The sequence below is a fragment of the Lepidothrix coronata genome, unplaced genomic scaffold (assembly GCF_001604755.1).
Source record: "Lepidothrix coronata isolate B3197 unplaced genomic scaffold, Lepidothrix_coronata-1.0 Scaffold118, whole genome shotgun sequence".
Taxonomy (NCBI): domain Eukaryota; kingdom Metazoa; phylum Chordata; class Aves; order Passeriformes; family Pipridae; genus Lepidothrix; species Lepidothrix coronata.
This window is the reverse complement of record NW_016690298.1, coordinates 414,609-431,693: the sequence shown is the minus strand read 5'-3', so window position 1 is coordinate 431,693 and position 17,085 is coordinate 414,609. Positions and strand designations below refer to the sequence as shown.

The following is a 17,085-nucleotide window of genomic DNA, read 5'->3' as shown; positions in this document are numbered from 1 at the left end:
AGGGGTGAGGGGCCGCCCCAGGGGCCAGGCTCCCAGGGATGCTGGGTGGTGCCACCACCCCTTCTCTTAATGGGACCCTGACTTGCTGGCGTGGAAGAAACCATGTCAGAAAAAAAGGGGTGTTTAATGCAGAGCCCTGAGGCTGGAGCAGGCACGGGATGGAGTCTGTGTGTCTGTACGTGGTGGGAGAAGCGTGACCCCATCTCCCAGCAGCAGCATCAGTCTGTCTGTGTGCAGGTCCTGAGTGCCGCATCCTGGCTTCTAGCTCCCTGTGGGAACAATGGTTGTCAGAGAGAGCTGGAGCATTGCCAGAGCTGGTGGGGCACCCAAAAAGTGTATCTCAGACAGGGAGGCACAGACCCCTGGGCCCATATCCAGCCTTTTCCCCCCACACCAGCACTCAGACTCTTGTAAGCAGTGGGGCATGAGGACAAGGCCTCTGGTGTCCCTCCACTGCAAGGCAGATCAGCACTGCCAGTGGTGCCCCCCCCAGGTGCCCACTCACCCTCTACCAGGAGCCGAGCAGTGGAGCGGTCATCAAAGGCATCACAGGTGTATGAGTCCTCATCCTCTGGCCCCACGCGGTGGATGATCAGTGTGCGGTAGCAGTCCAGATTGCAGATCTCATACTTGTCACCAGCAAAGATCTCGGTGTCCCCACGGAGCCAGCGCACCCGGCCCCGGGCGTGGGACACAGTGCACTCCAGTGTCGCCTTGTGCCTCGCCAGCACCGTCTTGTCCCGCAGCGGCTTCACAATCCGGATGGGCAGCGCTGGTGGGAAGGGGCAGGGGATCAGCATTGTGAGGTGAGTGGGCTCCCATGGGGACGCCACAAGCTGACCTGGTGCACCCCAGCCCTGGTGCTGGAGTCCAGCCTGACCTCGCTGCCTGCACTGGTACCTTCCACATGCAGACTGGCCTCAGAGATGGCTGTCCCGGCTGCAAAACGGATGAGTCCCTGGTCCTCAGGGCGCACACCACAGAACAACAGGAAATGGCGGGTCCCTGGGGAGGGAGAGGCTGGCTTAGTTGGCACCCATAGCAGGCGGGGGCAGAGATCCCCTTTTGTCCACACAAACTCCCGTTGCTTGAATTCACCCCCTCCCAGCCCCAAACCAGGTGTGGGACCACCTGCAACCCCACCTTCTTGCCGTGTCTTCACTATGCTGGAGACCTTGATTTTCTCCCCTTCCCGGAACCACTCGCCCTTCACATCCTCATGTGACACCTCACAGGTGAAGACAGCGTTGTCACCTTCCCGCACCTGGACCTCCTGCAGCTCCTGCACAATGTGGACCTGGCGCTCTGCAGGTAAGGGGCAGGGTGCCAGGGCAGCCAAGGGTGAAGGGGAGCAGGCTGTGTAGGGTTTGGGGTTGCACAAACCCCCAGGAGCTGAGTGACTGTACCCTGGACATGCAGCACGGCGGAGGCCTGGCAGTCGCCTGCATCGCAGGTGTAGCTGCCTGCGTCGGCCAAGTTGCAGTGGCTCAGCTGCAGGATGCGGCGCCGGCCCGCTGAGTAGATGCGGCAGTGGGGCCCTGGCCGCAGCTCCTGTCCATCCTGCCCAGGAGAGTGTGCTCAAGGGTGCAAGCAGGCAGCACCCTGCTGCTTTGCCCCCATCTGCCCTGCCAGCAGCCCTGTCAGGGAGGGCAACAACCGGAGGACAAAGCAGGGAGGAGGACATGGCCAGGCACTGCTGGAGAGGATTGGGGCAAACCCTCACCTTGAACCATTTCACCTCTGCATTGGAGCGAGACAACTCACACTCAAAGCTGGCGCCCCCTGTCTCTGGGACCCCCAGGTCTCGCAGGACCCTCACCATAGTGACTGGAGGCTCTGAGGAGGCAGAACACAGGACAGGAAGGTTTGGTAGGGCAAAGACACACCGAGAAGGGTATCTGTGCCTGGATCATTTCAGCATGGGGTGAGTGGCACTTCTCAAGGCACCACCATGAGCAAGCACTCATCAGTGGTGGTCCAGCCACCTCTGAACCCAAACCCTGGCTGGACCCACTGCCTAGCTCACATCTCCTCCCTGAGGACAGGGCGACACTTGCCAACATGTGCCCAGAGTGGCTCAGCTCAGTTCTGGAATCTCCCCCAGTACTGAACAGCTGCAGGACAGACAGTGCCAGGGCCATGCACCCCCAGCCTGCCCCAGGGACCGTACCCCGTACACGCAGGCGGGCACTGCAGCGCAGGGTGTCAGCAGTGAAGGTGATGGTGCCCGAGTCTTCCAGTGCCAGCCTCTCCAGTGTCAGGCTGTGTCCACAGCCCATGGCACTGATCCGGCATGTGCCACTGGGCTTCACCCGGATGCCATCTCGTGTCCAGACTCCAGGCACGTGAGGGTGAGACAACTCTAGGTGGAAGGTGGCTGTCTCCTTCTCAAAAGTCTCCACATCTGCCAGTGGTGTCCGGATCGACACCTTCTGGGCTGTGAGAGACCCATGTACATGAGTAGGTGTCTGCCCAGCCCCTGGGTTCCCAGTCTGCACTTGCTGAAGCAGTACTCTAAATCCAACCATTTGGATGAGTGTGTGGGCTCCCACCCCTGCCCACACACTCATCTACCTCTCTGCTCAACCACCTTCCAGCCAAGGATCAGCTCTGCCCACACTCTCCCATTGCAGCAGTTGGGTGCCCTCCCCATTCCCATCCCCATCCATGTCACCTTCCATCCCAGGATGATACTCACGCTCCACACAGAGCTTGGCCTGTGTGCGGTCATGCAGGCTCTCACAGCGGTAGGTGCCACGGTCAGCAGGGCCAAGGCAGCGGATGGTGAGGGTGCGCAGGCACCCCGACTCCTGCAGCACGTACTTGCTGCTTGGCTGGAGGAGGACACCCTGCTTCAGCCACTGCACCTCAGCGGCCTCGTGGCTCACCTCCACCTCCAGGCACACGTCCCCCTGCTCCTCTGCCACCATGTCCTGCAGCTTCCTCACAAACAGCACCTGTGCCTCTAAATGGCCCATACACTGGGTCAGCAGCTTGCCCCAGGGCTGTGCCTTGGGCTGAGCCCCACCTGTCTCCTTCCCCCTCACCTTGCACACTCAGCCGGGCCATGGTCACCAGCCCCTCGGCGTTGGCTGTCACAGTGCCTGCATCCCCTGGCTGGCACTGCCGGAGGGTGAGGCTGTGGCACAGCCCACTCCTTGTCACCAGCAGCCGCTCGCTGGGGACCACAGGCTGGCCGTTCAGCTGCCATGTCACAGCCACATCCTCAGGGGACACCAGGCACTTGAAGGTGACATCCTCCCCCTCCAGCACTGTCAGGCTCTGCAGCTCCATGATGATCTCCACCACCCTGGGGACTACAGCCAGGGTGTCAGGGCTCAACACAAGGGACCCCCTGTCCTGCAGAGCCACTAAGCATCCCTGCAACCCTGACATCACTGTGCCCAGCTTCCCTGCCACCCCCATGGCATAAGGGTCCCTGGAGTGGTGGTCAAGCCTTGGGCTCACCCTGCACTGTCAGCGTTGCCAGCGTCTGGTCGTCGTTGGACTCGCAGCAGTACTCGCCAGCGTCCCCAGGCTCCACGTGGCTCAGCACCAGCGAGCGTTCCCGTCCCTCTGCCATCATCTCCCGGTGGGGGCCAGGCGCCAGCACCCGCCCATCCTTCCGCCACACCACGTCGCCCCGCGGCTTGCAAAGCTCGCACCACAGAACCACCCGCTCACCCTGCCGTGCTCGCACATCTGACAGCCCACGCAGGAACTTCACCTGCAGCTCTGCACAGTCAAACCCCCCATGTCAGCACCTGCTGCCACAGCAGGGGTTCCCCGGGAACGCCACTGCCCCCCAGCTGCCCACCTCTGACGCTCACGTCGAACTGCATCTGGTCGTGGGGTGAGAGGCAGGTGTAGATGCCGGCGTCCTCCATGACCACACTGTGGAGGATGAGGCTGTGCACGCGGCCCTCCCGACGCAGCTCGCAGCGCTCACCACTCACCGCTGCTTGCTGCGGGCCCAGCCAGGTGACATCAGATCGCTCTGTGGAGGTGATGGCAGAAAGCACAGCACTGCCACCCTCCAGCACCAGCAGCTTCTCCTGCTCCTCCCGTTTGTTCACGAACAACATGGGCGCCTCTGTGCCATGGGAGCATTGGGCTCAGCCGTGCCCCTGGCAGTGGCACCAGCATGGAATAGGGGTAAAACCATGCTGGCATGAGGCAGTGGACTGCTTCTGCCCCTGACATGGCTGAGGGACACTCCAGGCTCACCTTTCACGTGCAGTGTGAAATGCACCTCATCATCACCAGCATCGCAGAGAAAGATGCCACCATCACCCAGCTCCACTTGCTTGATGGTGAGGCTGCGTGTGGAACCCTCACTGCACACCAGCAGCCGCCCACCTGAGCACAGCCTCTGTCCATCCTTCTGCCACTGCACCGCCGCTGTCTCCGGGGACAGCCGAGCCACCAGTGTCACACTGTCCCCCTCCTGTACCTCCAGTGGGCTCTGCGCTTCCTCCTTGTTGACAATGCACACGGGCCGAGCTGAGGGGCACGAGACAAGACAGGGATCAGGGGTGTCCCCATAGTGTGGGGCAGTGCAGGGGCAGGACCGCTGCAAGCAGAGATGATCCCTCAGTGAGTTACTGCAAGGCAGGAGGACTGTGGGGCTGGCTGGGGGTCATGGTGGGACCAGACAGGGGTCCCAGAGGGGCAGGCATGCAGGCTGGAGGGGTCTGGCAGCTCAGAGTCCTCCACTCAGGAAACTCAGGTTGTCAGCACAGCCTGTCATTCCTGCATCACTCCCTGCACAGGCAGCTCAGCTGCCAGGTTGGGACCATTAATTTTGGTGCACCCCTCCATCCTGAACACCTTGCTGGGGAGCCAGGGCTCCTGCATGCACCAGGCCCTCTCCCACCCTGTCCAGCCCTCCATCTCCAGCTGATAAGGGTCTGGGCTTAGTTCAGCCTTTGGCAGCCAAAGCAGGAGGAGCGGCGCCTGGGAGCCGGCCAAGGCTAAATTTAAATAGTCCCTGGCTGGGGGACGCAGCAGGGACATGTCTCGCCACAACCCTGACATGTCCCTTTCTGACCAACAACTTCCATAGGGTTGAGGACAGGGCTTCTACCCTCCCCAACATGCTGCCACCCTGTCCTCTGCTATCAGCGGGGTCACATAGGTATCCCCTCCCCTCCCCCAGGTCTGTGGCATGATCCCACCACGCTGAGGGTCCCCGGGGTGCTGAGCCAGCTCACCCGACACCTCCACATTTGTCACCATGCGGTCGCTGGCAGCATCACAGATGTAGCACCCTGAGTCGCTGGGCTGTGCCCCACGGATGGTGAGCTGTCGCAGCACCCCACGGGCCTCAACCTGCACCCGTTCACCTGGATGCACCTCATGGCCATTCCGGAGCCAGCGCACGATGGCGTCGGGCCGGGACAGCTCACAAGCCATCACCAGATCCTCCCCGGCCACCAGGCAGCGATGTACCACAGTGCCTCTGCTGCCCACGATGGTTACTGGTGGCTCTGGGACTGAAGAGATGGGCAGTCACCACAGGAGCAGCCTGTGCCAGGTATTGCAATGGCCAGACTCTGTTCAGACTCCTCTGCCTGCAGCTGGGCAGCACCGGAGTTTCCACGAGGCCACCACACAGGTGCAGCCTGCTCCCCATTTGCCCCCTACCAGCCTCCCTATGCTCACTGCCGCCCAGCCCAGCCCCACACTAGCCTGGCAGCAGCTACAGACCCACCTCAGTCCTTGCCCCTCTGGCCATCTCCACTGGGAGCTCCTGCTCACCTTCTACAGTGATGAAGAAGACGATACTGTCATCGCCGGTGTCACAGAGGTACTCGCCCGCATCCCTGCCCATGGTGCCCAGGATCACAAGGGATCGGCGTGCCCCGTCCTCCTCGAGCCGCACACGCCCCGTGTCCTGCAGCTTCTCCCCATCCTTGTACCACTTCACCTCCCCGTGGGCGTGTGAGAGGTGCACCTCCAGCACCAGGTCCTCCATGGCCCGGCAATGCCGGTGGGTCAGCAGGATATCCCTCTCCAGGATCATGACCAGCGGATCTGCAGCATCCAGTACCAACAGAGCTGGGGTCTCTGGGGTCTGTGCACCCAGCTCTTCCAACCAGGCTCTCCCCTAGCCTCTTGCTCACCCAACACTTGGACAGTGAAGGTCACTGTGTCATTGGCAGTGTCACAGGTGTATTTTCCAGCATGCTCAGCTTGAGCAGCAGGGATGAGCAGCCGGCGATAGGCACCCTCCTCTTCCAGGACCAGGCTGCCCCCAGCCTCCAGCCTGATGTCCTCCTTGGCCCAGCACACAGGTGCATCCACACGGGACAGCTCACAGCACAGTGTCACTGTCTCCCCCCGGGACACCGTCATGACAGGGACAGGTCTGCAGGGCTGCAGTATCCTTACTGGAGGCTCTGCAGGAATGGCATGTCTGTGATGCAAAGCAGCGCAGGGACATCGTGGCCCAGGACACTCCTCTGGTGCCAGCCCCAGGCGAGCAACTGCACTGGTGGCCCTATCAGTGGGCACCCACCATCATCACCATGGAGGAGCCAGTCCCCTCCCCCAGGCTGGGACAGACCCTGCAGTCAGAACCAAATCAGCACCTCCCTGCTCCCACGTCTCCACTGACCTGACACCTTGACATCGAAGGAGACGGCCTCATCCTTGCTCTCGCAGATGTACTCGCCTGTGTCCTCCATGCTGCTCTTGGGGATGAAGAGACAGCGCCAGGCCCCCTCCACCAGCAGCAGAAGGTTGTCAGTCTCATCCACCTCCAGCCCATCCTTGAACCACCGTACAGGAGCATCTGGCACAGAGAGCTCGCACCGCAGCTCCACACACCCCGGTGCCTGAACCAGCAGCTCCAGTGAGCGCTGTGGAGGGTGCAGGATCCTCACTGGTGGCTCTGCCAGGGGTGCAGAGGAAGGGTATGAGACCTGCTCACTGCACTGCTCCTGGCTCTGCTGTCTCAGCTTACTGTCACCTGTGCCCCTGTTCCTCAGGGGCTGTACAGATGCTACAGTGTCTCACCCCAGTGCAAAGAGGCGGGAGCTGTTTGAGGACAGGGGCAGGAGGCACACAGATACAGCCGCATAATGCTGAGGGCAGGGAGCAGGGCTGGGGACTCCACAGCACAGAGCTGGGGCAGTGCTGCCCTTCTCAGGATGTCCCTGGTGTGCCACTAACCTGCCACCAAGATGGAGTAGGAGACAGATGCATCTCCAGCGTCGCAGCTAAACTCCCCTGTGTCCTGTGGCCGGGCACAGGGCAGCACCAGCCGGTACTGTGGCCCCTCCTGCTCCAGCACCAGGCTCTCATCCATCTCCACTTCCTCCCCGTCCTTGTACCAGCGCACTTGGACCACTGGACGGGACAGCTGACACCACAGCTCGACATGCTGCCCAGCCACATAGGAGTGAGGGGCCTCCTTGTTGGAACTGACAATCCTCACTGGTACCTCTGTTGGGGGACACATGGTGAGGCTCAGCCTTGGTGCTGAGTGAGGCCCATGTGAAGACAGGCATCCCCTGGAGCAGCTCACCCACCGCTCACAGTCACCCTGAAGCTGGCAGCATCGTCCCCAGCATGGCAGACGTACACCCCTGAGTCAGATGGTGTGGCTGTGGCAATGTGCAGCCTCTGCAAGCATCCCTCTGAGCAGATGGCCAGGACCTGGGTTGGGACCACAGCCTTGCCATCCTTCATCCAGTGGACATGGGCATCTGGGGGGGACACTTCACACTCCAGCACCAAGGGCAGCCCTGCCAGCACCTCCTGGAGCTGCTGTGCCTCAGTCACTGGGGTGATGTGGACCTGTGGGGCTGAGAGGACCAAGACCCTGTGTCACTTGGACTTCCCAGCCCTGCAGTGCTGGTAACTGCAAGTTGAGGGAACACCAGGGCTGATGTGTGAGGTAGAATAAACCACGGGCAGGCAGCTGGTTGTGCTTTGGGGTGTAGAGCGGCAGTGTGGCACAGGGCTCTAGGAGACAGAGCAGCTGGCCTGCTGCTGCCTGTATCCCAGGGGCATGGGTAGAGAGCTGCTCACAAGGAGGCGAGGGGCAGCTGAAGTGCTGCAGCCACAGTGTAAGCATGGAGCTGGGCCAGAGGGAGAAGGGGAAGAGGGATGTAGGTGTTCATCTCACCCACCTGCCACAGTGACAGTGTAGAAGACAGAGTCCCCGCCAGCATCACAGACGAACTCCCCTGCATCCTGTGGCTGGGCGCAGGGCAGCACCAGCCGGCACTGCAGCCCCTCCTGCACCAGCACCAGGCTCTCACCTGCCTCCACCTCCTCCCCATCCTTGTACCAGTGCACTGGGGCCACTTGATGGGACAGCTGGCACCACAGCTCGACACGCTGCCCAGCCACGTAGGCATGGGAGGCCCCCTCATTGGAACTGACTATCCTCACCGGCGCCTCTGCCAGGAAGAGACACGGGGTTCAGCCAGGACATAAAGACCAGAGCCAGTGATGGTGGCAGTCACAGCCCTGTGTGGAGTGATGCTTTAACCAGCTTGTTGGCTTTAAGGCTGGAAGGCACCACCTCATCCACAGCCTACATAGCACAAGCTTCTATGTAGCAGGCACATAGACCTGCCCAGGTTTCCCTCTTCTCACCCATCACACCCAGGAGGAGTACCTGGCTTCAAGCTGGCTGTAAATTGCTGCAGCGCCCTCACACCTGTGGTGCCTGCCCTACTCTGCCCTGTGATGGAGCTGAGGGATGTGGAGGGAGGTTGTGGGTAAACAAGCACCTCATTAGCAAACCCCAGCACTGCTAATCACTGTCTGTGGTGTCAGCACCAGCCCCTGTGGCTGCTCTACTGGGGGTGCCCACTTCTCTGCCTGTCTCCCCATTTCAGAGGCCACCAGGGGCCAGCTGATGTTTCTGTCTTGGCTCAGCTTTGGCATTTTCTGACACTGCAATGCAGGCATATGGCTTACCTGTGGCCAGCAGCCCTATTCCTCTGTCTCACCAGGGCCCAGGACCCAATTCCAGATTGCAGTGATCACTAAACACCACTGTTAATGGGTTACACATGAAATGAGTGCCACTGCTCACATCTCCCCCCTGACCTGAGTCAGAGATCTAAAGGAAGAGGGGCTCCCAGTACAAATTTTAGGTGACCAGCCCTCCTGGGAGAGGATCAGGATGCTACGCACAGCCGGCACTGCCTGCCTAGCCACATGCATTGCAGCCAGCTGCAGCTGGCCTGGACTCTGCTGTGGGTGTTCATCCAGCCCATGGCTCCAGACAGGCATGAGGTACAGCCAGCATCGGAGCACACACCAGCAAACAAGCAGTAACATGCCCTTCTCATAGCCCACAGCTGCCCCGTACTGGGTATCTAGCCTGGAAACCTCCCAGATGGTTCCCAGCTACCATGCCCAGGCCCAGCAACACACCACAGCCCCGCAGCGTGCGTGCGGCGCCAGTTTGCAGTGATTAACCTGCCACACGCTGAGCCTGCATCCGCCTGGCTTTCTGATCAAACAGCTGGTAGCTGCCTCTCTCCCTGGGCCTGCTAAAAGCAGTCACATCACTGAAGTGCAACTGGAGATGTTGAGCAGCACCAAAGCAAGGAGGGGGCGATGTGCCAGCCCTCAGCAGGCAGCACCACTCTGGCCTCAGCCTCTCACCAGCTCTGAGGGAGCTCCAGCACTCAGCAGCTACCGGAAGACCCAGAGGTGCACAGGGGTGGCCGGGCTTGAGGCAGACATGCTCCATGCCACAGCAGCCCCATGGGGGATAGCTGGGATGCCTCGGGGAAACCCAAGCATGCCACAGCAGTGCTTAACTGCAGCAGCCAGCCTGGCACTCGTGCCAGAGAGGTGTCAGCCTGAGCCTCCTGTCACCCACCCCCAGCCCTGCTGGTGACATTGATGTCCAAATCCAGATCGAACCAAGCCAGCTTCCCTAAGACCCTTCTGTTGAAGTTATGCAAAGCTGCTCAGTCAAAAGGCTGAGCTTCAGCAGATGGTGTTCCCCCTCCTACCCGAGGGAAGCAGAGCTCTCCATGCCCCATGCTCCCGCAAGGCACACAATGACTCCTGCCTCTGCCCAAAGCCCACACTGCCTGTCCTTCCCACTAGCGATTTGGCCTTTATCTCACTAAAAAACCTCCCTTCCTCACTCTTCCAGCAGTCACCACTCCATTGACTCTTCAAGCAACTCTTATCACTCATCCCATCTTCACTTACATCCTCTGCCATCAACTTTGGCCCTTTGTCCCATGTTAACACCACGGCGAGGCTTTACCGCTGTGATAACAGAGCTTTTTAACTGGGTTTTAGCTCTGCCCCCGGTCATCTTCCTGTGACTGTGGGATGTGGGTTTCAGGGCCAGCAAGGGGAAGCCTTTTGCTCACTTTCAGCTTTCATTATCTTCTGCCAGCCAGAGACGCCAGCAGCCGCTCCACAGCCGAGGCAGCCGCTGCGGGATGCTGTCCACTGCTCCCACCCAGCAAACACCCCCAGTCATTGGTCTCCAGGCAACCACTAATTTTCAGGTCAGCAATTAATTCTGTCCATCAGAGTGATGTCTGACCGTGAGTCACCCCACACCAGGTGCCCGGCCCACTATTTTTAGGACTTTGGAGGAGGGTTTGGTTACTGGCCATGACAGAGGCCTGGCAAACACCCTGGTATGCAGGTGCTGGGTGCCCTCGGGTGCTCTAGTGTTTTGGACAAGCAGAGCAAGCTGTTCCCTCTGGCAGTCAGTTTGGGTGGTTTTATGCACCAGAGCTGCCACAAAGACTCCAACCAACCAACCAACCAAACTGCGGTGAGGACCTGGCAAGAGCATGTCTGACAAGTGTCCCATAGCGGCAAGTGACAGCAATACTGACAGCAGCATGCACATGCTGTGGCACCCTGCACCACCACCTGAGACCCTGCCAGCCCTCCTGCATCATACCCACCTTCCACAGTGATGGTGTAGAAGGCAGAGTCCCCACCGGCATCACAGACGAACTCCCCTGTGTCCTGTGGCCGGGCGCAGGGCAGCACCAGTTGGCACCGTGTCCCCTCCTGCTCCAGTACCAGGCTCTCATCCATTTCCACCTCCTCTCCATCCTTGTACCAGTGCACCGGGCCTACCAAGCGGGACAGCTGGCACCACAGCTCCACACGCTGCCCAGCCACATAGGTGTGGGTGGCCTCCTCATTGGAGCTGATGATCCTCACTGGCACATCTGCCAAGGATAATGTGGGGCTCAGCATGGGTACCCAACTGGCTGCAGCTTTCAGCCCCATTATGGGGGTGAGAAGAGGGGCAGGAGCACTATCAGCAGGTGGGGTCCAGGCTCCCACAGGCAGTCCCCAGCTCACCGGTCACGGTCACCACAAAGCTCACAGCATCATCCCCAGCATCACAGGTGTACACACCAGTGTCCGAGGGACTCGCCGAGCGGAGGAGCAGCCTCCGCACGCAGCCCTCTGCCTGCACTACGATAACGTCATCTGGAGGCACGGCCTCACCGTCCTTCAGCCAGCGGACAGGAGCATCCGGGGCAGACACCTGACATTCCAGCAGCACAGGTAGCCCTGTCGGCACCTCCCGGAGCCGCTCGGCCTCGGGCACTGGAGCAATATGGACCTGCGGGGCTGAGAGACATCACAGAGAGGTGAGAAGCATCCTCCACCAAGAGAGCCCACACTGTTAGGGTCCCGGCAGGACCCCAGGCAAGCGCCCTACTCACCTTGCACATGCAGCATGGCTGAGTCCCGCACTCCACCAGACACAAAGGTGATCTGGGCCCCACTGTCAACCAGCCGTGCTCCCCGGATAAGCAGTGAGTGCTCCGTCCCGCGGTGCTGCATCCTGCACCGACCTCCTGCATCCTCCTCGCCCAGCCTGGCACCGTTGAGGAACCAGGAGCCGTGCACTGCAGCTGACAGCTCCAGGGAGAACTGCGCATCCTCGCCGTCCCGCACCTGCACATCCTGCAGACCCCTCTCCAGGCGAGCTGCTGGGACTGGAGCACAGCCAGACTGAGCCCCAGCGGCACTACCAGCATGCTGTAGCACAACGTCCCAGCTCGCCTCCGGGGAGACCCAGCTCCCAGGTGGAAGTCTCTGGCTCGGCATCCTCACCGAGATGCACGGAGCCGGGGAATTCCACGGGGCTGCTCCTGCCGTGCTTGTTAGTGGCGCAGATACGGAAGCAGTAGTCGGCCTCGCGGGGTACGCTGTCACCCAACACCCGCACGCAGCCGGGCAGGTCAGTGGCCAGGCACTGCACCCACTCACCCCCCACTGCCTCCCGCCGCTCCAGCAGGTAGCGGCTGGCAGGGTGGAGGTGGGCATCAGGTGCAGGACACCAGGTCAGCAGAGCCGTGTTGCTCTCCACCACGCTCATCTCAGCTGCCACCGGTGCACTTGGAGGATTGTGCTTCACACCTGCAAGTCACAGCCCATTGTTGGCTGCTTGGGGATGGCAACGAGACTCTGAGTGGGGTGGCAGAAGGGCTGAGGGGGGCTACACAGCCTGTTTCTTTGGGGATCCTCTCTTTGATGGAGGGGATGGTCTTGCTTTTGTGTAGCATGGTGCTAGTTACAGGGGTTTGTGAGTGCCAGTGAGGCTGGGGTTCTGGAGCCCTGCTGAAAGCTCCCTTCCCCAAAAAAATATTGCAGCATCACATCCCCAGCATACTGGGTACCCATTCCACCTCCCACTCTCTATCATCCCCCATGAATGGGCAGGAGAGAGGACATGGGACCCCTTCAAGCCTGCAGCTTACACTTGACCCGGAGCTGGGAGGATGTCTGTGACTCCCTGACAGTGAAGGAGATGATGCCCGCATCCTGGCGGGTGACATGCACCAGCACCAGGAGGTGTGTCCTGCCGAAGCTCTTCAGCACAGTGCGGGGTGACTCCCGCAGCTGTAGCCCATCCCGGCTCCAGCAGGTCCCCTCTGCCTCATCTTGTGTCTCCACACAGAAAACTGCATTCTCCCCCTCCATCACATCCAGCTTCCGCGGCAGCCGTTTCACAATCACCCCTATGGAAAGAGATATATGAAGGCTGGGGAGGGATGCTTGGGAACAGAATGGGCTCTTTGAGGTGAGAAAGAAGAGGAGGAGGAGGAGGAGGAGAAGGAGGACGAGGAGGAGGAGGAGGAGGAGGTGGAGGAGGTTGAGGAGAGGCAGCAGTAGGCAGCACAGCCAAATGGAGGGAAGGCAAATGCAGAGGGCAGTGGGGACCCTGGCAAGGAGGGGGATAGGAAAACAAAGTTGTGCCACCATAGACCTAACCCCCACCTCGGACAGAAACCTCGGCGATGCTACGCCCTTTGTCCTTCATCTGGCAGAGGTAGATGCCGTCGTCGTCAGTGCGGGCATCGCGGATGGTCAGGCGTCGCACCACTCCTTGCTCTTCCATCACGTACTTGTGGCTGGGCTGCAGCTCCCTGTCCTCCAGGTACCAGGCAGTGGGGATGGTCTCCAGTGGCACCTGGCACTCCAACACAGCATCCTCTCGTTCTGCCACCTCCACATCTGCCAGTTGCACCTGGAACCGCAGCCGGTGCTCTGTCACCAAAAGAGACAGGAGCTGAGGGCATGCGGGGTGCAGCACCCACCACAGTCCTTTGCTCACATTGTTCCCAGCTCACAAAGAGCACTGAGCCCTTGGCCCTCCTCTGTCCTCTCCTTTGGCCTGCATAAGATGGACTCTGCCTTGAGAAACACATCCCCCAGAGCAGGGAGAACCATGACACAGCCTGGGGAGACCCAGGGATGCCCCCAGCATCTCAGCAGGGAGTTTTGGGGGATGCAGAAGCATGGAAGACAACACGCTGTGGCAAGCATCTTAGCGGAGGGGAGCAGTAGGGTGCACAGGCAGGGACTGCACCAGGGACAGGGTCACTCCAGCAATGGGCTCTCTCCAGCTGGCAGGGTGGCTCAGGGGGGATGGGGCTGCCGCCAGTGTAGATGGTTGGAGCCTTGCCCTGAAGGGTTGCCTGCCAAAATCACTCAGCACTTCCAGGGGAATTTGTCACCAAGGCACTGTCCCCCTTCCCTGTTCATGGCTGGACACCCACAGCCATCCCAAGAGGCCACCTCTCTGTTTGCAAGAAGAGAGGGACATGGAGGGGGACACAGCTCACAGAGGAGCCCAACATCCCCTGCTTCCAGCTCACAGCTCTATCTTGAGGACCCTGAGGTGACCCTGGCTGCACAGAGCAGGAAGGAGCCTAGGGATGCTAGGCTCCCACACAGACACCCCTGCCAGACAAAACTCCCTGTACCCACCCAGTGCCCAGCCACCCCTAGCACTGCTTGGACACACTCCTACCTTTCACCTGGAGCTGCACTGCACTGAGGGTCTGGCCAGCAGTGTTGGAAGCAGTGCACATGTACAGCCCCTGGTCCTGGGGCTTGCAGTACAGCACCTTGAGGATGAAGTAGCCCTCCCGGTCCTCATAGATGAGATGCCTGCGGCCAGGGGCGAGGGGCTCACCATCCTTCTGCCAGATGATCTCTGGCTTGGGCTTGCCAGTAACGTAGCAGCGAAACTTCGCGTGCTTCCCCACACTCACGGCAAATGCTTTAGCTGCTGGCACTCTGGCTGGCACTACACCATTGGGTACCCAGATCTCTGGTCCCATGCGCCGTCCCGCTGTGTGCCGCCGCCGCCGCTGCCGCTCCACTAGTGGTTCGGGACCATCAGCAGGAGAGCCACTGGGAAGCCCATCCATCAGTGCCTGGGGTTCGACCAGGAGCACGGCAGCAGCCAGGGCCTCATGGGAGCCACTGCGTGCCCGGCAGACATACACACCCCCATCTGGGGGCCGGGCACCAAACAACTTCAGGAAGTGCCAGTCCTCGGGCTTCTGCCCCACTGCGAAGTGACTGCTCTCAAAGAGGTCGGAGAGCTTGCGCCCATCCTTCTCCCACTCCAGCACTGGGCAGGGCTGCCCAGACACCCTGCAGGTGAACATCACATCCTCCCCCCGGCACACCCTCATGGATGAGGGGGTAATGAGGAAGGCAGGTGCCTCAGTACCCAAGCATCCCTCCTCCTCTTGGGGCTCTGCTGCCTCCACCCTGAGTGCAGTGGCAGCATAAGTCTCGCCAATGCTGTTCTTGGCCTTGCAGATGTAGAGCCCACTGTCCTGGGGGCTGGCACCAGACACCAGCAGGCTGTACACGTCCCCCTTGGTCTCTATATGGAAACGGCCTGAGGGCTCAATGGGGTTCTTGTCCTTTTCCCAGTGGATGCTTGGCTGGGGATCACCCCTGATCTGGCAGCTCAGGACCACATCAGTGCCACTTTGGACAGTGAAGGCACGTGGATAGGCCAGGAACCTGGGGGCTCCCCCAAACCCCTCCATCACCACCTCCTGTGGTCACAGCAGGCAGATGGCTGGAGCAGCAGTGGGGACCATTAGCCTGGGGAGATACACAGACAGACCAGGGTTGGGGCTAAGGCTTTATCAAAAGGACTGACCAGTGTGGAGCCCCACCAGGAGGGAGCCGCGCTCAGAGCAAAACTCCCAGCACGGACCCCATGCTGCAGGAGCATCACCCTCTCTCTGAGCAGCTCAGCCCCACTGGATATGCTCCTGTGTCATCCAAATCACCCATTTCCCAGCCCGCAGCAATAGCAGAGGGGATAAAAGGCAGCTCTTTGCACCCCAAGGGCCTGGGGCACTCACAGCCTACCTACCCCAGGGTTGCAGAGGGGGCCCAAGCTCGAGCAGCAGGCGATCCCTGCCTAGACAGGGAGCACAGGCACTTGCTGAGGCTGGGGGACAGCAGAAGCAAGAGGGCCCCCCTCCCACCCCTTCCCCACCCGCCGGGCATTCCTGCAGTATCGGGTGGTGGCAGAGCCGCATTCCTACATCATCTGGGCCGGCTCAGCAGGCAGGTGCTGACACAGGGCTGTCATGGGCGCGAGGCTCCGGCTGGATCCGGGTACTTCCTCCCAGACTCGGATGGGCAGGCGGCCCCCCCACCCCGTGCCCGGCAGCCACCCCACAGGGCCATGCCCTATGGCAAAGTGGGCTCTCCCAGGAGCAGGTTCCCCTCCAGAGTGTGGTCCCACAGGCAGGATCCAGCCCTTGTGCACTGAAAGTCATGACTAGAAATGATCAGCCCCAGGGGCAAAGATAAGGCCGGGAAGATGGGTCCTGCTTTTGGAGGGCATTGCCTCCATCCCCAGCTTTCTGGGTAACCATGCCCACTATCACAGGCAGGAGCAGGGCAGGGTGCTCTGTGCCTCCCCCGGGTGAGTGCACTGCAGCCTCTGCCCACACCATGGCCGGGGCTGGGGCAATATCCGTCTCTGCCTTGCTCGGGCAGGGGGAGGGGAAACAAGAATACTCCCTGAATGAGCCAGAGGGGACGGTGGGAGAGGGCTGTTCCCCAAGGAGTGAGAAGGACTAGGGCCAGCTTCTCCTCCCAGCGCCCTACCCCTGGAACAGTGCATCCATTCAGAGCCACCTCCCCGGCCAAAAACTCCCCTGACCCACAGCCCACCCCACAGCAGCCTCTGCAGATGCAGACAGACCTAATGGCTCAGCCGCCCCACTGCACCCTTTAACCACCCCCTTCCCTGATCACCCTGCCTCAGACAGCCCCTCAGCCCAGTCTCCATCTCCACACACGCACCTCAGTCCACTGCCTCTTCCCTGTGTCTCCCAGTGCCGGTGCCCAGCTCCTGCTGCTTCCTCCAGCTCCGCTCCTGGGTGTCAGTGCACAGGGACCAAACGTTATAAATGCCTGCAGCTGCTGTCCCCAAAAATACCCTCTGATGACACGCTGGGTTGATAAGACCGAGCCTGCTCCATTCAGCGCCTCACTGAGGCAGGGCTGGTCTACCTATGTATAGCAGCCTGGTGGGAGCCACCCCAGAGAGCTGGGGTGCCACAGCCCCAGCTGTGGCTCCATGATAGCTCAGCCAGCAGCAGGAGACAATGCACCATGTGGGATGTACAGCATGGTGTGGGGTATATGGAGCGGGACACCAGACTGCAGTGAGAGAGACATGCCATGCGAGACATACTGCACGGGGTGGGATGTACCGCACTGGATGCTGCATGAGGTGCCAGGCTGTGCATGGGCTGTGCAGGACACTGGGCTGTGGGA

General features: G+C 60.8%; 1 protein-coding gene across 1 annotated transcript; it reads right to left on the bottom strand.

Annotated features, from left to right (window-relative positions):
* Positions 1–105: 105 nt before the first annotated feature.
* On the bottom strand, positions 106–15,711 carry OBSL1 (obscurin like 1). The gene is made up of 25 exons (XM_017825408.1): positions 14,291–15,711; positions 13,255–13,524; positions 12,735–12,995; positions 12,088–12,393; positions 11,694–11,969; positions 11,323–11,598; positions 10,914–11,186; positions 8,139–8,411; positions 7,177–7,485; positions 6,620–6,895; positions 6,126–6,401; positions 5,761–6,036; positions 5,214–5,495; positions 4,228–4,503; positions 3,818–4,093; positions 3,469–3,735; positions 3,048–3,317; positions 2,699–2,965; positions 2,171–2,437; positions 1,724–1,836; positions 1,407–1,560; positions 1,144–1,305; positions 901–1,005; positions 506–772; positions 106–269 (listed from the first exon to the last, which is right to left on the bottom strand). Exons 1-25 carry the CDS (start codon positions 15,327–15,329, stop codon positions 262–264), a joined length of 6,825 nt encoding a protein of 2,274 aa, XP_017680897.1. The 5' UTR covers positions 15,330–15,711; the 3' UTR covers positions 106–261.
* Between the last annotated feature and the right edge of the window lie 1,374 nt (positions 15,712–17,085).